At 35.5% G+C, this 25511-nt stretch overlaps 1 protein-coding gene across 5 annotated transcripts in view; it reads left to right on the top strand.

The window, feature by feature from the left end:
- ERBIN (erbb2 interacting protein) overlaps window positions 1-25511 on the top strand; it is a 144523-nt gene that overhangs the window by 70486 nt on the left and 48526 nt on the right. For all 5 annotated transcript variants that reach the window (XM_023195761.2, XM_023195762.2, XM_023195759.2 and 2 more), the window contains exons 5-11: window positions 11885-11963; window positions 13366-13455; window positions 14485-14541; window positions 21009-21072; window positions 23291-23365; window positions 23993-24137; window positions 25185-25257. In XM_023195761.2, coding sequence (XP_023051529.1) covers window positions 11885-11963; window positions 13366-13455; window positions 14485-14541; window positions 21009-21072; window positions 23291-23365; window positions 23993-24137; window positions 25185-25257 — 583 coding nt within the window. The remainder of the gene's footprint in view (window positions 1-11884; window positions 11964-13365; window positions 13456-14484; window positions 14542-21008; window positions 21073-23290; window positions 23366-23992; window positions 24138-25184; window positions 25258-25511) is intronic.

The raw sequence follows: 25511 nt of genomic DNA, 5'->3' as shown, positions 1-25511 counted from the left end.
CTATCTATCTATCTATCTATCTATCTATCTATCTATCTATCTATCTAATCTATCTTGCCATTGCACTCCAGCCTGGGGGACAAGAGCGAGACTCTGTCTCAATAAATAAATAAATAAAGCAAAAGTCTTTTTGCTAAGCTTATTTAAATTTAAGTTGGAGGCATCTTGTCTTCACTCCTAAATGTTTGAATATACATCCCCTAAGAACAGGGGCATCGGAATAACTACAGCATCATTATCACTCTCGAGAAATTTAACATCACATTTCCCCTGTTGCCCAATAATGCTCTTTTAAACTCTTTAGGCCCCTTCTCCACATCCCTCCTTTCAAGTTAAAGATCATGTAAAGCCTATAGTTGTTGTGTCTCTGGTGCTTTTAAATCAGGAAGAGTTTGCTGATGATTTTCATGACAGTTTCCATTTTTGAAGAGTTTAGATCAGTTGGCTTTTGATTTGTGTGACTTTTCCCCTCATTATTTTATTCAGGCTAAATGTCTGCCTTTTCAAACTTTTCCTTGAGGGCAGTGTGAAATTTGTGTTTCCATCCCTAGTACTTAGTATAGTGCCTGGTGGTGCCTGATACATTCCGAAGTAAATGAACTGGATTACCATCAGATCTCTACGGATGTTGACAGATAATCCAGAGCATTATAGAATTCTAGGATTATTGTCACTTTAGTTGTCATCATGTCTACCTTTTCATCCTAAAGGAGTATCTCTATATATGTTGATAGATAAATTAATCTAGAGTATTATAGAATTCAACAATTATTGTCACTTTAGAAGTCATCACATCTACCTTTTCATCATAAAGGAGTATCTTTCTGGTCTTTTTAAATGGGAGTTGTTAAGGTATAAGGAAAGGGACTCGATAATTTGGGTATTGATTTAAAATCTTATGCATTTGGAATTGTATGTATTGGGTAAACTTTGCTAACATTCTTTATGGTATAGAAATATTGCTTGGCTCAGTAATGAAAATACTTGCGCATGTGCTTCATGAAAATGGATTAACCTCATGTTTATTACTCTAAAATGAGAATAGTGGAATTATGGCTATGTTCTAACCTTACAGCATCATTAAATTAATATCCTAGGCTTTTGTATAACTATTTAAAGAATTACATGTCGTAGAGTTATGGCCACCTATTAGACTGCAGAGTAGCTCTTTTACCTTTCTAGTTTAGCATTTTGTTGTTGCTTCTACTATACTGAAAACTTTTAAACAATTATTTCAACCTGTGAGTGTTTTTGAGGCATTGGAGATAATCTTTATGTGATCAAAAGATTTAGGATAAGTACTTAAATGTTCTGCCTCAAGGAGGAATGACATTACTTATTGCTGCCAATAAGATTTAGTTTATTTGACTAAAAATTAAATTGCTCTGTTCTTTTTATATGATTCCTCACATAGAAAGGGCCACATCTGTTATTTAACTTGCAGAATCAGTTTTTTGCATTTTACTTGTTACTTGTATTTTCTTTCCTTTTAGTCTTGATGTCTAAGTGAAACTTCACTTCATTGTTCGTAACAAGGCTAGCTGAAAGGAGACAAGAGACTATCATAGTGTCAGAAATTACCTTGCCAAGTAAAAATTCTAGTTATTTTAATTCCTTATATTCGTCGTAAGTGGTGTATTTAACCCATTTTACTTTTAGAGAGCTGAGATAATATTAATCAACCTGTAGTGTTCAACCCTAATATGTATGCTTTTGTATAGCTCTATTCTGTTGAAAAGAAAATTAATAAAGCACACATATTAGGTTGCATATTAGCATGCATATTAGGTTAATGTGACTGGATGTGAGAAATTCAAATTTTGTTGCATTTTTGATTTGGTAATAGACTGCCTAAAAGAAAGGTTAGTACATTTAAGCAAATGTAACATTTTGAAATTATTAAAATTTAATAATACAATTTAAGCTATTACTATTTTACTTATATTTAAGCTCTAGTGTTTTCCCCTTTAAGGTTTTTATGTCATTTCAGTCTAATATTTAAGTTTATCATAATATGCTAGGTACAGTTTTCAGATTCATTAGCTGTTGTGCACTGTTTGGAAGGAGGCAGGAAACTTGTGGCATACTTTGTTATTCATCCTATCATCAAACTGTATTTCTTTAAAAGCACTTGCTTTTAGGATTTTGACTTTCAGGCTGTCATAGTTTCTGGTTTTTTTTTTTTTTGAGACGGAATCTCGCTCTGTCACACAGGCTGGAGTGCAGTGGTGCAGTCTTGGCACACTGCAAGCCCCGCCTCCCAGGTTCACGCCATTCTCCTGCTTCAGCCTCCCCAGTAGCTGGGACTTACAGATGCCGACCACCATGCGCGGCTAATTTTTTGTATTTTTATTAGAGACAAGGTTTCACTGTGTTAGGATGGTCTCGATCTCCTGACCTTGTGATCCGCCCACCTCAGCCTCCCAAAGTGCTGGGATTACAGGTGTGAGCCACCGCGCCCAACCAGTTTCTGATTTTTTATGTAGTTCTTATCAGTGTTTTTCATTTGTTAAGTTAGCATGGTTTAGGAATAAAAAGAAATGGCCCCTGTTCTTTGCTTCTCTGTTTATTGGTCTGGTTGTTACACTGGGGACTTAATCTAAATTTGTTAGTTCATCTGTAAGATTGTTAAACACATGAAATGGATCAGTCTAGGAAATACATAATTTTAAGGGATTTAATATTTGTATTTATCAACAAATTCAGTTTTTTCTTTTACAGTCTGTGATAAAACTGGAATGTTAATTTGTTCTGAGTCTTAATTTGCTCTTCTCTTTCTTTTCTCGAGTTGTGGTTTACTGTATGCTTTTAATTTAATTTAATTTAATTTTACTTTAAGTTCTGGGATACATGTGCTGAACGTGCAGGTTACATAGACATACACGTGCCATGGTGGTTTGCTGCACCTGTCAACCTGTCATCTAGGTTTTAAGCTTCACATGCATTAGGTATTTGTCCTAATGCTATCCCTTTGCTTTCCCTTCACTCCCCATCAGGCCCCAGTGTGTGATGTTCCCCTCCCTGCGTCCATGTGTTCTCATTGTTCACCTCCCACTTAGGAGCAAGAACATGCAGTGTTTGATTTTCTGTTCCTGTGTTAGTTTGGTGAGGATGATGGTTTCCAGCTTTATCCATGTCCTGGCAAAGAACATGAACCCCTTCTTTTTTATGGCTGCATAGTATTCTGTGATGTATTATGTGCCCCATTTTCTTTATCCAGTCTGTCATTGATGGGCATTTGAGTAGGTTCTAAGTTTTTGCTGTTGTAAATAGTGCTGCAATAGGCATACATGTGCGTGTACACTTTTTAAAGTTATAAAAAGTTCTCTCAGGTGCTATCCCAGCCATTGCAAATAGCAACCAGTATTAGAGAAATGATCTGCTGTTGCATTCAAATGACTTTTCTTGTAGGGAAGACTGGGATGATGTGATTAAAACATTCTGTCAAAGTGGTGGATGGGGAAAGCTGGTGGGGAGGGGAGATAAAAGAAAAACCGTGTAGCTATTAATTGTCTTATATGAACATACTGAATAAAATGCCAGGGATTACAAGGCAGAGAAACCAGAAAGAGTAGCTCAGATCTTTCTGTCTAATATGGCAATACTAGCAAGGTTAACCAAGGAATTTCTCTTTAGTTGAATTAAAAAGCCTAGGAAGAGTGAATTGAAAGTTTGTGGTCAAAGCAGAAAGCAGTTCTTTTAACTTGAGAAAATCTGATGATTGGGGACAAATTAGTGGAAAAGTCTTTTCACATTAAGCTAAAATAAGTTAAATTAAGAGAATATTACAGATTGATGGGGAAGTTATGGTATTTTGCTCTTGTGTTTTACATTTCTAAAATTGCCATTCTGCCTTGTAGTTGATGCTTGAACTTAGCTGCTTTAATAAATCACTTTATTTAAGATAATGAAAGAAAGAAAACCATGTTTTACACTGTCCATGTTTAGACTTGTGATTTCTGGCCACTGCCAAGTGTTTTGATAAATGGAGACTGTTAACTAGAGTGTGCACTCATTTGTGGCCTACCGTAGTGTAGGCATTATTAGTCATTGTGTTATATCTGGTCCAAATCATACATCTGTTATCCTCTGGAAACTATCATTTGAGTTTGCAATTTCCAGTTAGTTTTGACCAGAACTCGAGTGTTTTATTCTGTAGTATGGTAATCATTGCCTTTAGAGTACAGGAACAGTAAGGGACTCGTGTTGACTTAAACAACTGGGACAGTGGGATGTTGACATCTGCATGTCACAGATCACGAGGGACTCACTTGCAGTTGAACAGTTTGGGTTTATTACTTCATAGTGAGCAAAAACTCATATTATTGGGATTCATGAGGGTTGCAGAAGGTGTAAAAAAAAATACAGGATTTGGGCTTTTGTTTGGTGATATTGGGAAGGTTTCAGAAAATATTGGTTTTCCCTGGATGGGATGCTGCCAAGAAGTGGAGTAATTCTATGACTGGGTTTTTTTTGTTGTTGTTTTTTTGTTTTTTTTTTTACTAGGAGAAATAACTTTATTTGAATAGGACCTGAGACAGCATATTGGGCTAAGAAGGAGAGGTAATGTTCCAAAACAGCAGTCAAAGCTCATCGACCAAGCAGACTCTACTTCCCAGCAGCCTTGCAGTTAGTGCAACTAACAAAAGGCCTGCTGGGGAATGTATTTGCCACTAAATTCCCCAACTATGCCAACATTACAAAAAAGATAGAGGTTTTTCATCATAATTAAATTTCCGCAAACCTCCCCAATCACAAGTATCATAAGCGGAAGTAAAAAATTACATTTTACAGATCTCAAACTTGTCTTCAACATTTAGTCCATCATCTTCAAAAAATAGCTCCCCTGCCTAATTCATTAGCTATATGATCTGTCCAAGCAGCAACAAGATGGCCAGGCCATGGCAATCCTCTTCCCATTTCCCCTAACAGCAGGGTGAGGCTCAGGTGGAGGTAGGGGGTGGGGAGCACAAGGGCTACTGTCCCCCAGTACAACATGGCATCTGAAGTTTGATGGGAGAGCAGAACTGGTGAGACTTGAGGGAAGGGTCCAGGGCCTGTATTCAGTCAGAATCACTGCTGGAAGAGGAGGAGGAATGGTTGCTGCCTGGGGGGAAAGCTGGATTGCCCTGGGGTGCTCCTGGGGGAGGAGGACAGGGCCTGGGGGAAAGAGTGGGTTAATAGTTGGTGGGTGGGCAGGATTGGAACCTCCAGGGCACCTGATGTTGGGAGTATATGGATTTGGCCCTGGCTGCCCGGCTTTGGGGATTCCATATGTTTAGGTGTGTCCTCCAGGCTTTCCACCGCCACCTGGGCTCGATGCGTTCTTTGCAGTCTGCGATTGGGTGTCTTAATGTTTTCTATAGGGAAGTTGATTAGAGTACAACTAAAGCTGTAATCAGTGAACAATACATCAGTCACTATCTGGGAAAAGGTGCTGTATGGTATATTTTGGTTTGGACAATATCATGTTTTGTCTTTTTTCAGACATGATTATAAGTTTGTTTTTGTCTTGATGTATCATGGTTACAGAATGGCTTGGTGTGATATTGATGTTCTGTGAAATAGTTTTATTTCGCAGGAGAACACTGAGGCCTCCATCTGAATGCCAGGGCTTGTTTGTATTAAGAGCAAGGACTAGTGATAGTACCAGGCCAGCTCCTAGGCTTCAGGAGGGATTTTCTCTTTCTCGGAAGTTAAGAGAGAGAGTTCCTCTGTAACTAAGTGAGAGCGATTTGGAGAAGACAGTTGTGTTTTATGATATCTAATCTAGAGCCTCATTTTACATTTGAGCAGCGGTCTTTTTTTTTTAAAGAGGCAGCATCTCACTCTGTTTGTTGCCCAGGCTGGAATATAGTGGCATGATCATAGTTCACTGCATCCCAAACTCCTGGGCTCAAGGGAGCCTTCCCCCTCATCGTCCTGAGTAGCAGGGACTACAGGTATGCACCACCATGCTTGGCTAGTTTTGATTTTTTTGTTGTCGTTGTTGTTGTAGAGATGGGTTTTTGCCATGTTGCCCAGGCTGGTCTTGAACTCTTTGGCCTCAAACAATACTCCCAATACCTTGGCCTCCCAAAGTGGTGGGAATGCAGATGTGAGCCACCATGCCGGCCAGCAGAATTTTCTTACTAAAAAAGTATACGTCAAAGAAGCAGCAGCATTTATTGAAGTCACAATAATTAGAAAAGAACAAATAGTTGGCACTGTTAGAGAATTAAGAAGTAAATCGTGATAAAATTCAGTCGTGTGTGTGTGCATGTGTATGTATGTATGCGTGAGTTGAGACAGAATCTCCAACGCCCAGGCTGGAGTACAGTGGTGCAGTCTCAGCGCACTGCAGTCTCCACTTCCCAGGTTCAAGCGATTCTCGTGCCTCAGCCTCCTGAGTAGCTGAAATTACAGGTGCAGGCCACCACATCTGGCTTAATTTGTTTTGGTATTTTTAATTTGCATGGGTTTTCTCCATGTTGGCCAGGCTGGCCTCGAAATCCTGACCTCAAATGATCTGCCCACCTCAGCCTTCCAAAGTGCTGGTATTACATGTGTGAGCCACTGTGGCCTGTCCCTGTATACTTTATCTGAAAGGATAAAATGAGCCAACTTTGGAGAGTAGGTAACACAGTTGTTGAGGGTAGGCCTTGAGCCAGAGCTTGAGGAAGCCATGTGAATAACTAAGGTAAGGATGTATGAGAAGCTATTTTGTAAGGTGCGAGTGTCTACAACATGTGTGAGGACTGTTCCCTGGGTAACTAAAACAGTGTGAGCAAGTTGGGAGTGCAATAGGAATAGAAACCAGGGAGGTGGCAATTTGGAGGAGCTGCTGATGAAGGGCCTTGGAGGCATTTGTATGCACTTTGACATTTACTGTCAGTAGAATAGAGTCGCTTGGAAAGTTTTGAATAGATAATTCAGAGCATGATGTGACTTGTGTGTAAGTTTAATCTGGCTATATATATAGACAGGGACTGTGAGCATATGGGTGACAAACAACCAGTTCAAATGCTGTTTCAGTCATCTGAGGTGATAGTGATGGACATAGTGAGATGAGGACAGCCCCTGGATATGCTTGAAGGTGGAATTGACAGCAGTTCATGATGGATGGGATGTGGGATGTGAGAGAAGAGTCAAGGATGCTGTCAGTAATTTTGGTCATGCCCTTGGAAGGACAGTTGCCATCAGCTGAGATGTGGAAATCTGTGGGAGTTGTAATTTTTAAAAGAACAAATCAGGAGCTCAGTTTTTTTGAGTTCTGGTTGTTTATAGGGGTCTGGAGTTTAGTCAAGAGAAAAACTGTGCAGAGATAAATATTTGGGAGTTGTCACCATATGGATATTTAAAGCCTGAGATTAGATGCATTCGCCAAGGGCGTGATTTGTCAATAAAAAGAAGGCTAAAGAATGAGCCCTGGTTTAACAGATCTGGCAGAAGAGAAGATACAAAAGCTACTGAGAAGGAATACTACTAATGTAGGGGGGAGAAGCTAGTCAAGTGAAAATGTTTGTTTTCCTTACTGCATTTTAGCTTCTCATGAGAAAGGACTATGCCTTAAATATCTGTGGTATATAGCATACTGTCTGATACTAACATTTGCTGAATAACTTTGAAGATAGGTAATTTCAGCTTGGGATAGGTCGAGTTTGAGGCATGTGAACAAAATCTAATGGGCATTTGAAAATTCTTAGCAGCCGCTAAGGAGGGAGTTGGGAACTGGAGATACAGATTTAGAACCTACAAATGTATATGGTAGGAATTGAAGTCAGACTAAACACATTGCTAGCAATTTTCAGAAGTAGAAAACCAGTGTTTCAAAACTATTTGCTTAGGGCAAAATTACTACTATGTATCTGAAAGCCAGTAATAATTTAGAATTTGTAATTTCACAGGCATTTGTGGAGTACTTTTTATAAACCATATGCTATGGAATAAAAGTACTTTAAAATATAAAAAGTATGAAGTATTCAGGGTCGGGCATGGTGGCTCACGCCTGTAATCCCAACACTTTGGGAGGCTGAGGCAGGTGGATCATGAGGTCAGGAGATTGAGACCATCCTGGCTAACATGGTGAAACCCTGTCTCTCTAAAAAAATACAAAAAATTAGCCGGGCATGGTGGTGGATGCCTGTAGTCCCAGCTTCTTGGGAGGCTGAGGCAGGAGGATGGTGTGAATGCAGAAGGTGGAGCTTGCAGTGAAGCTGAGATTGTGCCACTGCACTCCAGCCTGGGCAACAGTGTGAGACTCCGTCTCAAATAAATGAATAAATAAATATGAAGTATTCATTTGTATTTGTGGGAGATGATCCAAGTATTAATTTCCACTAAATAATATTAAACTAATAAATAAATTTTTATAGGAATTAAACACAGTATTTATAATTTAAAACTTGAAATTATTCTCCATATGGTATTTTAGATCAGTAGAACGTATTATATAGTCTTAGGTCTTTTTCTCTTTAGATAGACTTTGTCATGTACTAAAAATACTATAACTCCTAGAAATAATATCTTTTACTTGGCTATTTCAAAATACTTTATAGATTTTAATAACAACCAATAAAGTTGAGATATTTAGCTAAATTTTAAAATGAATTTGAATGCCAGTGAGAACTTTATAGAATGTTTTCTTGCTCCACCCAAACATGGAATGTTTTACTTTTAAAAAAGTATTAAGAATTGTGCACCACAACCAAATCCATTCCATGTATTCAAGGTTGATCATTACTTGAAAATCAGTGTAATCCACCACATCAGTAGACACATAATTAACTCAGCAGTTCCAGTCTTAGGTATTTACCCAAGAGAAATGCAAACATTTCCACAGAATGACTTTAAAAAAATACGGAAATTTTCAGTGCAACTTTTTCATAGTAATTCAAAACTCCCTCTGCTTCCTCTGTAACTCCACAACTCCACATTGGCCCCTGAGCACTACACGTACCGTAAAATTCTAGCCCCACTGCCACCGGGCACCGCTACATGCTCTCCTTAGGCTCTGCAGCAGCAGACACTGCCCTTTCATTTAAAAAATATTTAGTCAGTTCAGCAAAGGGATGCTCTTGTAATATATTAGGAGCATCATTTTAATGCATCCTCAGTGGAGTGATCACTTAAAGACAATTGTTTGTCGAAGAACTAATAAAGATTTCACTCCTAAGGAAAAACGCAATAATGTTAAGTATTTTGTATGTAAATGAATGAGAGAAAAGAAGATGGTAGGTAAGTGAAATTCAGCAAACATTTGTTATACAAAGGTACAATGTACTATATAGTAACATGTACTTAAAGTGGAGAATTGGGTCAATCGAAATAAAACCTAGCAGTAATACGAAGAATACACAACTAATACAAAGTAAACAATTGTAAAAATGCCATAAAATGCATAATTGAACTTTTTGGAGAGTTAAATTTCATTGAGTTTAGAGATCAGGATAGGCTTTCAGAAGATCCTACTGGTTTTGCTGGAAGGAAGAGCATTCTAAGTAAAAAGAATGTCTTGTAGATCAGTATTAATTTGGAGGCTTGGAATAGGATTGCCAAGTTTGTTTCACCAGTAAGAAAATTTCCCTGTCTCCCATCTCCAAAAAAAACATCTCCCACATTCCTATTTTATCATCTTTTTATTAAAAATGACTTATTTCCCACTCAACAGGGGAAGAATGAATGATACAAAGCTACTAAATTTTAAAACTTAGATTAAGTGAAAAATAAATTACCAAAATCAGTGTAAGAAGTGGAAAACTGAGAAGACCAGGGAATGCAACATTAAATTGAATTAGTAGTCAAAAAAAGTACCAGTTAAAAATTCTATGTTTAGCATTTCGAGCAGCTACCAAACTATTTTCCATAGTGGGTATATCAGTTTGCATTCTTACCAGCAATGTGTGTAGTTGCCAGTTTCTTGACATCCTCACAAACACTTGCTACTTTCACATATTACATTTATTTGTTAGGTCTCATGGGTCCTTAGTCTTCCTTTGGTTACTTCCTTAGTCTTCCTTTGTCTTTTTTTGACCTTGATAGTTTTGAAAGTTATTGGCCATTTATTTGACATAATTTACTTAATTTGGATTCGTTTGGTGTTTGCTTATGATTAAATTCAGGTTGTGTGTTTTTGGCAAGTATATGTCCAAAGTGATATATTGTTTCTCAGTACATCTCAGATTAGTTGCCACATTATGATGATGTTAACTGATGATGCCAACTTTCAAGCAATTTTGAAGGTTAAGGTGGTGCTTGTCAGATTTCTCTACTGTGAAGTGAATTTTCCCTTTTTAATTGCTAAGTGTTGTGTGGAAATAATCTTTTGAGTCTCTATTAATAGCCTGTTTTTCATCATACTTTTACCCACTAGTTTTAGCATCCATTGATGACTTTTGACTGAAACAGTTACTACTGTGTCATTTCCTATTTGGTGGTTTTGTATCATTCATTTTTCATCACCTGACATTTTATATATGATATTGTGGTAAACTTGTTTACTTAAAATCATGTAGTGATGAAGTCGAAAGGGTCTGAAATGGTTCTCTAATGACAATCCTGTTAACCATACTATGTTAATGGAGCAATGGATCTTACAAACACAGAGTATATAAAATTCATTTTTGGAATGTCTTAAATGTTGTTAATTAGCGTTCCTTTAGTTTAGATTAGAACAGTGCTTTTTAAAGTTGATCTGTGGACCAATGGTAGTCCACAAATTATTTATTACTTTATTTTGGCTGTGATAATGTCAGGGAATGAGTAAATGCTCAGAATCTTTCACTGCAGTTTGATATTATTCCAGTTGTACAGTGTTTTGTAAATGTATTGGTCCACAGCAGATTGGAAAATTTAAAAACCATGATCCTTTACCTCTTTTGGCTTGAAAAGCACTCGTATAGGATACTCCAAAGCTGAAATGTCTAATAGATCTATTGAATATATCTATCATAGTATTAAGAAATCACTGCATTTTAAAGCAGTTAATCATATTTTTGGCATGACACGGGGTTATGTGAAGGGAAAAGGTTGAGAAAAGGGGAATATAAATATAGTTAGGAAAAATAGGATAGTTGCAGGAAAGAGAAAGTATTTCATTATCTTAGGCTGGACAGTGCTGCCTTCAGGCAATATATCCACTGGCATATCTGATGTAGATTGTCTTCCTCTTCGATATGCAGCTTTATTTTCAGCTTTGCTTATGTAAGTTTGGAACCAGCTCAATCAAGAGGCCAGCATTTAAAAAACAATTCTTGGCCTGTGGCGTGGCTCATGCCTGTAATCCCAGCACTTGGGGAGATCGAGGTTTGTGGGTCACCTGAGGTCAGGAGCTCGAGACTGGTCCGACCAACATGGTGAAACTCCGTCTCTACTAAAATGCAAAAATTAGCTGGGCATGGTGGCGGGTGCCTGTAATCTCAGCTGTTCAGGAGACTGAAGCAGGAGAATTGCTTGAACCCAGGAGGCAGAAGTTGCACTGAGCCTAGTTTGCCCCACTGCACTCCAGCCTGGGCAACAGATCAAGACTCCCTCTTAAAAACAAATACAAATAATAAAAAACAGTCCTTTTTTTTTAAAGTGAGAGAAACAGAAAGAATGTTAAATGTTCTACAATTTAGGTCCTTAACATCACATGGAGAAGGCACTAATTTTCAGAAGAAGGAAAGAAAGGTAAAAATCAATTTTTTAGCAGTATGTAATTAGCAGTTATAAAGAGGCAAATAAAACGAGGAGGAAAGATAAAGAAATTGTTGTGGAGGTCATTGTTTAGTTCACATTGATGTTGTCAGTTCATCTACTTCCTTGTTAATTGGTATATTACTTTAGAATCTGGAAGGTATGTATTATTGTTAGTGTTATTTTTGGCCTTTGTAATCTTTTAATTTGATCTTTGTTTGTTTTCTAGGCATACAGGAGTTTCCAGAAAATATAAAAAATTGTAAAGTTTTGACAGTTGTGGAGGCCAGTGTAAACCCTATTTCCAAGTAAGTTCTTAGGTGAATTATAAATTACTTTTGTGAATAAAACAATTATGAAACAGTAGATATTATTGTACATATTTTAACAAAAATTTTTTATCAATCTTAAGTCTATACAAAGTTTCAATTTTAGAGTTAAAAAGGAATCTCTTAAATAATCTCTCTAACCCCATATACTACTAATGTAAAATTGTGATCCCAAAGAGATAGTGAGAGTGTTTTGCTCCAAGTCTCACAGATAACGTCAGAAATGAGAGTAGAATCCACATTCCCTCACTCTGTGTTATTTACACCCTAGAAGAGTGTCTTTGCCTTCAAATCAGGTGTGTGGTACCTTCAGACTTTTGAAAACAGTAAAGGAAACTAAAAGTTTCTTCACAGTTTCAATAGAAGGCAAACAACAGGAAACATAAACAAAACAATAACAACAACAACAAAAATATATGATTGGTTGCAGTGTATCAGAGATTGTGAATGTCCACTTATGACAGTGATGACTGTAAACAGAAAGTTTTCCTGGCACCAAGGCTGTTAAATTTTGCAAAAATGGAATGGTGAAGCAAAAGATGAAAGAAGCATAGCAATCCAGAACTAACATGTAAAGATTATGCATAGTCTCTTCATTTGAAAATATTGCTCTAGCATCAAATTCTAGATCTTTACTTGTTTCGTAATCAACAAAAAATAGAAGTAAAGCTAACACATGTAGATTGTTACATGGCCCTAACATCATTTAGCTTTAAATGTTATTTCTTTTCATTTGCTTATTATAAAACCGTATAATCTTAAAATTGTTTAGGAGCCAAATATTGAAATTGAAAGTAATCTCAACCAGTGGTTCTCAGCTGGGGGCTATCATGCCCCAGGAGACTTTGGCAGTTTCTGGACACATTTTTGGTTTTCATAGTGGGATATGTGTGTGCATGCATGCACACTGTTGGCATCTAGTTTGTAGAGATCAGTGTTGTAGCTAAACATCCTACAGTGCACAGGACAGCCTAGGTACAACAAAGGGTTATTCAGCCCAAAATTTCTCTGCCAAGGTTTAGAAATTCTTATCTAGTCCTTTTGATTGAGAGTAGATAAGACAGATTTCAAGAGTGTCTGCTGATTTCAGAGTTATACCCTAAATACATTTTTATATATTGTGGCTCATTCATAGATGAGTGTTTTGTTCAGATTTTACGTTATTAAAACAAATATTGCCTCATTTTTTGTTTACAATGTGATGAAGATACATTGAAACAAGTAGGTTATTATAAAAGGCAAATCTTTGAAGGGGCTCTTATAAAAGTAAAGAAGTGACTGTTTTCTGTCTGTTGGAAAAATATCTTATGAGAGTCTTAGATTTAAGTAAAAGACTGAATTTCTTACATGAACTTAATTTAAATTCTGGTATTTTATGTAGGCTCCCTGATGGATTTTCTCAGCTGTTAAACCTAACCCAGTTGTATCTGAATGATGCTTTTCTTGAGTTCTTGCCAGCTAATTTTGGCAGGTAAATTATGGTTTCTTCTAAAACCTTTTATTATTAGCTCTTATAAAGTTTACAAAACTATAAGCTGCTTTGGTAGTACTACTAATTACAGTTTCATAGACTCTTTTTAAATTATTCCCAAGCATTGTGACTTTTATAGTCTCTTTGGTGGCTTTGAATTAATTTTTCCTAGTAAACAATAATCAGTGAGAGTTTGAAGGAAAAAGAAAATGTTTTTTTTAGGTGGCCAAAACAACGTTTCAATGGGGGTAATTTCTGTATGCTTGAGATACTGAATGCTGTATTCTCAGCATTCTAAAATGATCTAATAATTGATTTATCTGTCTTCCTTGCTGTAATCAAAATTCTTGAGAAAAGGGAATCTGTTTCTTGGGGTGACCTCGTCATCTGCCTGCCACCCTCAAATCTCTGAGTAATTTTTTAAACAGATGAATGAATAATAGATACGAAGTTATTACTGAGTTTAACTACTAGAGAAAATGCTAGTCAACTAAATGTTAATTTTGTAGCCATCTTTTATGTAAAAATCATTGATGTTCTTGTCAGATTCCTCTTCTGTATCTGGCATTTGCATCACTTAGTCTATTCATTTTCTCTCTAGTTTTAGTGGAATGTACATCCATGAAGTCCCAGAGGATTTCTCCTCCTTGTTTTGTTTCTTTATTTCTTCTCAGAGCAGCACTTTAGAGTTGCATTATTGTTTTTGAATCTACCAAGAGTTAACAATTTTTGTGAGCATTTTTGGTAAAAGGTAGGAAATTCCGGAGGATTGATTCTTGGGGATAATCACTTTGTCACTTTGAAAATGTGTAGAAGTGCTAACCCTTTTCATCTGACCATAATTTTGAGGAGCAAAAATAGTCTTTTCTTCCTTTGTATTTTATGTTGTATTCTGTAATTTCTAATATATTACTTTGCATATAGTAATTACACAATTATATTGCTTCCTTTAAAACATTAGAATATAACATTAATTTATTAAATTCATTGTCTTTGTCCTAGATATGTGATTTGTTTTTTGTATTGCAGATTAACTAAACTCCAAATATTAGAGCTTAGAGAAAACCAGTTAAAAATGTTGCCTAAGTAAGTAAAGGTGCTGTTCTTTAAAAAACTTAATTTATAATGTTTAATGATTAAGTCTTTCAAAATGTAAATTTTTATTACCTAAAATGTGGTGCAAATTATTTGTAAATCTTGACTGTGTGGTCATCATATTTTAATTAGTGGTGTTAAAATACTGAAATGTATGTGTCTGTTGTTGGTGTTTAACGTGGTACCGTGTTGGTAATGATTTATAGCTGTCTGAAATGCAGTCTTGTGTGTGACGTAAAAGTCAAAATAATAAGTATGTAAAGCCCACCTCAATACTGAGTAGAAATCCCAGGTTTGTCTACTAAAGTTCATACACATATTGCTCATTAGAAAGATCCATAGGATCGTCATGTGAAGCCTGGTAATGGTAGAACTTGATTGTCTGGCTTTCTAGTGTGTTGTAAATTAGAAATGGGATGATTGGTTCCCTAATGGTAAGCTAACAACAAGAGATGGCAATCCAGGAGCAAATAAAAAAGTTTAATTATAAAAGAAACAGGTCTACAAACTCAAAATGCACTGTAGTCTGTGGCCATTCGTTGACCAAATATCTTGAAACACTATGAATGCATTGCTGTAGTGTTAGATTTTAAGGGTTGGCAAGCTACAGTCTGTGATTAAATCTAGTCCACTGTCAGTTTTTGTAACAAAAGTTTCATTGGAACACAACCACATGCATTCATGTACGTATTGTCTGTGACTGCTTTTGCTTTACAGTGATAAAGTAGTTGTCACTACTGTATGCATCTGTTGTTGGTGTTAGAGTGGTTGTCACTGCCCTATCACTGTAGGCCCTAAACTTTTTTAGGTGTACAGGACCTAAAATATTTACTCTCTGGCCCTTTACGGAAAAAAATTTGTCAACTCATGTTGAAATTGCATCATCAAGATTTGCCCACCCAGCCTGGGCAACAAAGCAAGACCCCCATCTCTACAGAAAATTTAAAAATTAACCGGGCACAGTAGCATGTTAACTATAGTCCCAGCTACTCTGGAGGCTGAGGAGTGAGGATCACTTGAGTCCAGGGATTTGCACTTGTAGTGTGCAACGATTGCACCACTGCATTCCAGCATAAGAACAGAGTGAGACCCTATCTCAAAACAAACAACAAACTTCTCACCTCTTGAGAAGGAAAACATCTCCAGTTACCCCAGGAGTTGTTCTGTTTACTCAGCTTCTATGACATATGTATATCTGTTACAGTATTTGCTGGATAATGTTAACATATTTATATCTGTTAACAGTATTTGCTCGATCTGTTTTTATTATATGTCACTCTCTTCTTCCCTGACCAGCATATAACATGCATGTATGTGCATGTGTGTCTTTCCCTTGGTTTCCCCCCATGATTATCTGTGAGGACAGAGACTGTGTCTTATTTTTTATTCCGAAAGACAATGTTTTGAGTAATTGTTTTATGCAGGGATGAATGTTTATAGTGATGATTGTGAGTATACGTTAAAGTCAAATTATAATCCATTTTAAAATTCAAAAAGATATGTATATATTACAGATTTGATACTCTCATTGATAATTCCTTAACTAAAAACGTGACTGATTTCTAAGAGATTTGAATAGCAAGATGTAAATTATCTACTGAAATAGCTAAGCCTGCAATTACTATGTGATATCATAGGCAATTAACTGATTTTAACACCTTTTAGAGATTCAAATTAGACTCTCAGTGAATTTGCAAATATTCTCTTCTCCTTTTAAGATATGATTGTAGCCTTTTAAATACATTTGTACTGAGGTAAACTGTGTAAAATTTACTATCTTTACCATTTTTATGTGTACAGTTCAGTGGTAATAAATACATTTATATTCTTTCCCCTTCATTCCTTCCTCCCCACTGCACTCCTCAGCCTCTGGTAATCACCATTCTCCTCTTATCTTCAAGAGATCTGTTTTTCATTTTTTGTTTTGTTTTTTTTGAGACGGAGTCAGTCTCTGTCACCCAGGCTTCAGTGCAGTGGTATGATCTCAGTTCAGTGCACGCTCTGCCTCCCGAGTTAAAGTGATTCTTGTTCCTCAGCCTCTAGAGTGGCTGGGACTACAAGCATGTACCACCACGTCTGGCTAATTTTTTGTGTTTTTAGTAGAGACAGGTTTTGCTACGTTGGTCAGACTGGTCTCAAACTCCCGGCCTCAAATGACCTGCCCTCTTCGGCTTCCCAAAGTGCTGGGATTACAGGCGTGAGCCCCCACACCTGGCCTGGGATCTACTTTTTTTAGCTCGCACATATGAGTGAGTACATGCTTGGCTTATTTCACTTAACGTAATGGCCTCCTGATCAACCCATGTCACTGCAGGCAGCCTCTTTTATGGCTGAATAATATTCCATGTTGTTACATGTACCATATTTTCTTTATCCATTCATCTGTTGATGGTTACTTAAATTGATTCCATATTTTGGCTATTGCGAATAGTGCTGCCATAGGCATAGCAGTTCAGATAACCCTTCAGTATACTGATTTCGTTTCTTTTGTATATATATACACCCAATAGTGGAATTGCTGGATAATGGGATAGTTCCATTTAAAATTTTTTTTTTTAGGAACTTCTATACTGTTCTCCATAGTGGCTATATTAATTTATATTCCCACCAGCAGTGTTCAGAGATTCCTCTTTGTCCACATCCCTGCTAGTGTCTGTTATTGCCTGTCTTTTTAATGTAAGCCATTTTAAGTAGGGCAAGATGAGATCTCATTGTAGTTTTCTCTGATTAGTGACGATCATTTTTTCATATATCTGTTTGTCATTTGTATGTCTTCTTTTGAGAAATGTCTATTCAGATCTTTGGTGTATTTTACAGTAGAATTTTTTTTTTTTTTTTGCTATTGATTTATTGAAGCTTCTTATGTATTCTAATTATTAATTCCTGTCAGATGGATACTTTGCAAATATTTCTCCCATTCTGTGGTTTGTTCATTTTGTTGATAGTTTCCTTTGCTGTGCGGTTTTTTAGCTTGCTGTAATCCCATTTGTCTATTTTTGTTGCTTTGATTGCCTGTGCTTTTGAGGTCTTACACAAAAAAATATTTGCCCAAACCAGTATCCTTGATACTGATACTGGGAATTAACATTCTCCAATGTTTTCTTCTGGTAGTTTCATAGTTTCAGGTCTCAGATTTAAGTCTTTGATCCATTGTGAGTTAATTTGTGTGTATGGTGAGAGATAGAGGTCTAGTTTCATTTTTCTGCATATAGTTATCCAGTTTCCCAGCATCAATTATTGAAGAAACGGTCTTTTCCCCATTTTATCTTCTTGGCACGTTTTCCTAGGATGAGTTGGCTGTAAATGCATGGATTTATATCTCAGTTCTCAATTCCTTTCCGTTGGTCTGTGTGCCTATGTGCTATGCTGTTTTGATTACCATGGCTTTGTAGTACATTTTGAAGTCTGATAGTGTGATACCTTCAACTTTGTTCTTTTTGCTCAACGTCACTGTGGTTATTTGGAGTCTTTTGTTGTGGTTCTGTATACATTTTAGGATTTTAAAAATATTTCTGTTAAGAATGTCAGTGTTTTGATGGGGATGACATTGAATCTGTACATTGCTTTGGGTAGTATTGTCATTTTAACTATCCTAATCCATGAGCATGGAGTATCTTTCCATTTTTTTGTGTCCTCTTTAATTTCTTACATCAGAGTTTTATAGTTTTTCTTGTATAGATCTTTCATGTCTTTAGACTGATTAGGTATTATGTGTGTGTGTGTATATATACACACACACATATATAACTATATACACACACACACACACACACACACACACATATATTTTTTGAGATGGAGTCTTGCTCTGTCGCCCAGGCTGGAGTGCAGTGGCATAATCTCGGCTCACCGCCAGCTCCATCTCCCGAATTCACGCCATTCTCCTGCCTCAGTCTCCTGAGTAGTTGGGGCTACAGGCGCCCACCACCACACTTGGCTAATTTTTGTGTTTTTAGTAGAGACAGGGTTTCACCATGTTAGCCAGGATGGTCTCTATCTCCTGACCTCGTGATGCGCCCGCCTAGGCCTCCCAAAGTGCTGGGATTACAGGCGTGAGCCACTGCACCTGGCCGGTATTTTATATTTTTTTGTAACTACTATAAATGGGAATGCTTTCTTGATTTTTCAGATTGTTTGCTATTGGCATATGTAAATCCTCCTGATTTTCACATGTTGATTTTGTATCCTTCAACTTTACTTAATTTGTCTTATCAGTTCTAACAGTTTTTTGATGGAGTCATTAGATTTTTCTAGGTATAAGATCATGTTGTCTGTGAACAAGGCTAATTTTGACTTCTTATTTTCCAATTTGGATGCTCTTTCTTTCTCTTTCCTAATTGTTTTTGCGTGATTATAACTTTTGAGACCTCACAAACAAGAGGATATAGTTGTAAATATTACAAAGTAATGTGCATTTAGGTTATATGACTATATCAAAGATTAGAGCAATGGAAAGAGCTGTTGTTTTAGATATATAGTTAAGTGAAATTTAATGCTACCTAAAGAATATTAGAGAGAACAGTACCAAGAACACAAAAGATGTTTTACTTTTCCTTTGAGGAGAGGAGAAAGTAAAATGAGTTCAATACAAATGAGTTTTAGAAACAGATGGGAGAAAATCTGAGGGATATTGTTTATGTTTTCTCCTTGAGACAGGTGGCTAGATCTTAATCTAGGATGCAGTTTTACTTCTGAGATTTCTGAAGTGTTTGAGTATAGCCACAGTTGTCATTATTAACTACAGAGAGTTGAGGTTGAGACATTTCTTGACATGACAGTATATTTTCTTTTCTATTACGTATCTGTATCACTCACATTTTCCTAAAATTGTTTTAAAATTTAACTTTTCCAGGCCATCATCTGTAATTGAATTTTTCCAATGCACTGCTTTTCATTTTTGTACCCTATTCTAAGACTGCTATGCCATTGACATTATGTGCTCAATAGTTGCATGTGAATTTTCTGTTATCTTGTCATTATAACAATACTGAAGCAAGAAATGTAAGATTATGTTTTGTTCTTTCAGTCTTCTCTTTCTCCTCACAATCCTCTTTACTTTTTGCAAATCTCCACCTGGTATAGTTATTTGAACATAGGAAATTACTATCATAGCATGAGACTTTATACATCTGGAGAAAGATCCTGGAAACAACCTTTCGCTTGTTATGAAGGAAGCTAGAACTTACAGGTTTTCTGGGGAAAGATATGAGTAAGGAAGTAGAATTATAGTACCTGGGAATAGGCACTTAGTAAATCTAAGTGAAAGCAGTTTTATAAAAATTGGCATTATGAGATGAATTGAAGGGTTGACAGAATGGCATATTTAAAATGTAGAGGGAAAATTCACTTCTGATGTAGACCAATGACAGTTTCATTACAATGATGGTGTTTGTTCTTATGTTTTTTAACTAAAAAGCTGGAGAAATGTTGCAACTGAGTTTTATTTTACTTACTACTAATTTTTGTTAAAATTCCAGAAAAGATAGGAATAGTTTGTTTTTTTGTGCCATAATTTGAAGTGCCTGTGGATTTTAAATGATACTCATTTTCAAAGTATTAACATTAATATAATATACTGATATTGTGATTATAACTATATTTTGCTCTCATTTTGTCATATCCTACAAAATCCTTAATACAGAATTTCTTATCTGGGTAACTGGTAGCATCTCTATATTAAATAATAGGGGTTATACAAAAATAGCAACTTAAGAGCATAAATATTTGTTTGAATTAGTTTCAAAAGGTACCTTTGTAAAAGGCAAGATAAAAGATAAAAGTGCAACATAGTTTATTTAATTACAAAACTGGTTTGTACATCTTTCAAGTTCCTGTAGTTTCAGTGAAGTGTTGATGTTAAGTTGGAAGTTAAGAATGGTATATTATTGCTTTTATTTAAAATAAATGTCAACTACTAATTTGTGATTCATATAATATAGACTTTATTTTGAATTGTATTAGATTTAATTTGAACATGTGGGGAGTAATAATACATGTACTGTTAGCATTTTGAATATTAATTTTCAGAGTTACAGTTATCTTAAAGTCTTACAAATATATGAGCAGTTTTGAAAAAGAATTTTTGTAATTATGGTAGTAATTAGTAGGCATCTGCCAAAATTTATTAGCTGACTTGTACTATATGAAAATTTATTATGTGAAAAAATGGAAACTCATTATTCGTATTCTGGCTTGTGGGTTTAAATTTGTTGCAGTTGCTTCTTAAAAATAGAAATGAAAAGACCAATGAGTAGACAAAGTAAGATAATAACTGATCATTTATTTTATCTAGAAATCTGACTTTTAAAATTTTTTAGAAAATTAATATTTTTATTTTGTCAACATGGAAAGCCCATAAATAATTACATATTCCATAAGAATGTTTTAGACTATGTTTTGAAAGCTTCCATATAATTGATATTTTTGTAGTTAATTTTTCATTACTGCGTTATGAACAGAACCATGAATAGACTGACCCAGCTGGAAAGACTGGATTTGGGAAGTAACGAATTCACGGAAGTGGTAAGTTCTCATCAGTCTCACTTTCCCTAAGTTCTTATATTTGATGAAGAACAAAATGTGAAAATTCATGTATTTCTTTTAAAAATTGGATAAAGGTTTCCCTTTTTTTTTTTTTTAGTTATAAGATATGAAAGTTCTTAGCCAGAACTTTCCAGACAGATAGAAAAATTAACCAGACAGATGAACTTCTGACCACAAGTGAGCATAAAATGTAAAAGCAGTGAGAAGTCCATGGAAGAGATACCTAAACAATTTTTAGCATAGGAAGCAGAAAATTTGAGTGATTATAAGTGAGAAACATCAGTCTGGAATGCAGCAGGTAAAAGTAGTTCTGAATCAGAGATAGCTCCATGGGGTATTGCTTGTGAATTTATTCAGTAATAAGATACTTCTCTATGTTACTTAATAGCTAAGGGGAAAATCATTGAGTGAAACAACTGTTATTTTTGAAGTAATAATGAGAACCTTTTTGTTTGTGCTTTGTATGCCAAGTGCACTATGATGCTGAAATCAAAAGGAAAGGAGTAGTGTTTTAAGTAGCTTTTGTCTCTAGTGAATTTTCCTTTTTTTTTTTGAGACGGGGTCTCACTGTGTCACCCAGGCTGGAGTGCTGTGGCCGGATCTCAGCTCACTGCAAGCTCCGCCTCCCGGGTTCACGCCATTCTCCTGCCTCAGCCTCCCGGGTAGCTGGGACTACAGGCGCCGCCACGTCGCCCGGCTAGTTTTTTGTAGTTTTTAGTAGAGACGGGGTTTCACGGTGTTAGCCGGGATGGTCTCGATCTCCTGACCTCGTGATCCGCCCATCTCGGCCTCCCAAAGTGCTGGGATTACAGGCTTGAGCCACCGCGCCCGGCCTGTCTCTAGTGAATTTTCCAAAAGAACTCAGAAAATAAGCTAGATTTTTTTTTTTGAATAGGAACATATCCAACTGAGTATCATTATTAAGTTAAGCTTTTAAATTAGTTTACAAGTTTGTTGTTTAAAATTGTGGTAGCTCACAAATGATGGTTTTAAGCATAGGAATTTCTTAAAACTGTTTGCTATAGTATTGCCCTGTGGGTATTGTATTAATATTATAAATTTCAGCTGAGGTTTGAGGAGGACCATGGTAGTTTGGAGTACCTCGTTCTCTAAAATACATGCTGTGCTTCCCAAATTATTTATCTATTATGTCCTTTCTCAATATTTGTTCTGTATGAATTAATCTGTTTCAATATTAACTATTTCAAAAATCTCATTTGTTCAGTTTAAGAATCCAACAAACTTTCAAAATCATCATTAGTTTTTGTACCACTTTGGTCTCCTAACATTATACACTTTTTAAAACTTACAGTAGAATTATTATAAGAATGCACAAAAGGAAATTTCTTTTAATCCAAGTTACATCTGGGAGTCTTATCTATATTTATAGGTTAACAGTAAATCTAATTGACATGCCTTTTATGTATGACTGTTAACTGTGGTTACTAGATATGATGGTACTCTGTGCCGTCACAAGATCGTTGATTGCATGTGGCTTTGTGAGGTGTTAGAAATAACTTTGAAGAGGGCAGCCTTGAAGGAACAATGCCCAGGAGCAAATTTTGCATGGATATGAAGGTCTGCCACAACACTTGGATTAATTTTGATGTCCTCAACACCATATTATAAAGAATTTTCCTCCATGTAATTAAAAGTTTTTACTAGAGGTTTAAATTACAGTATATTTGTATCATGTGGTTGTGACTTTGTCTATGTACCTTTCCCTGATTGTGGACATTTAGGATGCATGTTGTCTTTTATCTTCCTCTTAATGAATGTCACCAGGGAACATTTGTAATTTTTCTATTTTCTAAAAGGCTGTATCTTCTTACTGATAATGAATGAGTGCATGTTGTTATTTTATACTTCTAAGCAGTGAGTCCTATTTCTTATTTCTTTAGTAATTATATAAAAACTTGACCCTATTGTGTAATCCAAAGCTTAAATGCGTTTTTTGTAATCTACTTCTATGGAATGTGTCTTCGATTTCTCCATTAATAATTGTACTATAGTAAGTATAATGCAGTAGAAAGGCTCACATCCTGGCTCTTCTTTTTTATTTTTCCTTCTCCTGGCTTCTTTTATTTAATGATTTGAAACTAAAGGTTATTAGAAATTCCCAGGGTTTCTTTTGCCAGATGAAGACATTCACATAAATTAATTGAATTACTGCTATCCCCTACCCTAATCCCAACAGCCTGAAGTACTTGAGCAACTAAGTGGATTGAAAGAGTTTTGGATGGATGCTAATAGACTGACTTTTATTCCAGGGGTATGTATATGAAAATTTAAATGGCATCACTTATTTCTGGCTCTCCTTTGCAGTTTTGTGAATTATGTCTTTTATAATTACTTTTAATTAATAAAAAGAAATTGGATTATTCTTTATCAAACACAAGCAAATTACATTTTTTTCATGAGCACATTCTTGATTATAATCTAAGAATTCTCATAATAAACGTTTGTAAGTCTCCTTTTAATACTGTTGAGTGTGTCCTTTCCAATGGTATCACTTGAACTTATGTCCCAATTTGCTTTACCCAAGAAATTGGTAAACTAGGATATTTTCCTGAACTTTCTGTTTTAACAACTGACAGATTGTTTACTCCCATGAAAAAACCACAAGGATCCCCATATATGCTATCTCCTTAGGAGGTAATGGACAACTGAATTCCCAAAGAATATGTCCTTTGTCGCTTCTGCTATGCTATGATTAGTAGAACATGTTAGCTTTATTGCTGAATACATTTCGAATGGCATTTTAAAAACTACCTGAGAGTCTTCTTTCTTGTATTAACATTTAATTTTGAATTAAAACTTGGTGTCCAGCTCATTGCCTAAACTTTTTACAAATTACTAATGTTAGTAGAGTCATTAGATTTTCTTTTTTTACTTATAGTTTATTGGTAGTTTGAAACAGCTCACATATTTGGATGTTTCTAAAAATAATATTGAAATGGTTGAAGAAGGAATTTCAGCATGTGAAAACCTTCAAGACCTCCTATTATCAAGCAATTCACTTCAGCAGCTTCCTGAGACTATTGGTTTGTATTGCTTTCAAATTCATGCAATTTTTATTAAAATGAATTCAAGGCTTCCACATAATCTCAAATTTCACTTGTTATGAGGTAGTTATACTGCATTACCACAGGAACAGATTTTATTTGAATTTTTCCTATTATGCTCAGTCGTACAGTTTGCTCCTTTGTTGACATTACCGTTTTTTATTTACTCTAAGGAAATCTCATTTTTATTTCTAATATATTTAAATTCTTTGAAATAAGTTAATTTATACTAATTTGGCTTAACTGTTAGCTTTTATTGTCATAGCTTCTATTTTGGTAACTTTTTTCATTCCTGTTTCATTATAGACACTCAGACAAGAAAACAGATCAGTTGAACAGATCATGAGAGATCTATAATTGAGTCTGTGTTGTTGATTGTTCAATGATATGTCAATGGAATTGAGTTATTTTGATGAAAGGACCCAAAACTTCAATCTTGACATCTTTTTGATGTTTTAATATAAAAACCAAAAATATTTTTGTATCTTTCTCAGTTAAATCACATGGTGGTTTTAGCTAAAACTACATTTTTGTAAGTTCGCTACGATTCTACTGTTATTTAGTCAACACTTCTTAAACTTAAAAAATGTTTTACTGTTTTAGTAATAGGATATATGGAATAGTTTGTTATACACCTGTTATGAAGTACCTTCATACTACCGTTTCTTTAGTCTGTTAATTCAACAAGTTTGTATTGTCTGTTTTTTCTGTGCCATGACATTGTTTTTAGAAGCAGAGCTACAACAGTAAACAAGGAAGAGAAAAAGTTCCTACTATCAGTAAAGCTTATATTTTAGTGGGAGTTAATACACAGATGTACACTGTGTTAAATAGTGATGTGGATGAAGACTGAAAGTACAGGATAAGGGAATAGAAGTTGGGATTGGGAGTGGTATCTCTTTTAGATAAGTTTATTAAGAAAGTTGTTTCTAATTCTTGTCAGATGTAATATGTCTCACATTGACTGTTGGTGGACTTGCTTCTTTTTTAAGCTGAAAAATTATATGTTGTTTCTTCCCTCATTAGGTTCGTTGAAGAATATAACAACTCTTAAAATAGATGAAAACCAGTTAATGTATCTGCCAGACTCTATAGGAGGGTAAGTTTTTTGTGAATGTATACACCCTCAAAGATTTTACTTTCAGTTCAGCATGCCATACATATTTTCAGATATTTGCATAAATGACTTAAAGATTTTGTAAACATTTAAGTAATTAGTATACAGGTTGAGTGTGTGTTTGATAGTCAGACCTGCTTATTAATGGTGAAGTTTAGCTTTGTGAAATGGTTTCACTAGGTTTTCAAAGTTGAGTTCAAATGTTTATATGTTCTGAAATTTTGGATTATATATAG

This window comes from Piliocolobus tephrosceles, chromosome 4 (assembly GCF_002776525.5).
Source record: "Piliocolobus tephrosceles isolate RC106 chromosome 4, ASM277652v3, whole genome shotgun sequence".
Taxonomy (NCBI): domain Eukaryota; kingdom Metazoa; phylum Chordata; class Mammalia; order Primates; family Cercopithecidae; genus Piliocolobus; species Piliocolobus tephrosceles.
This window is presented reverse-complemented; position numbering and strand designations above follow the sequence as displayed.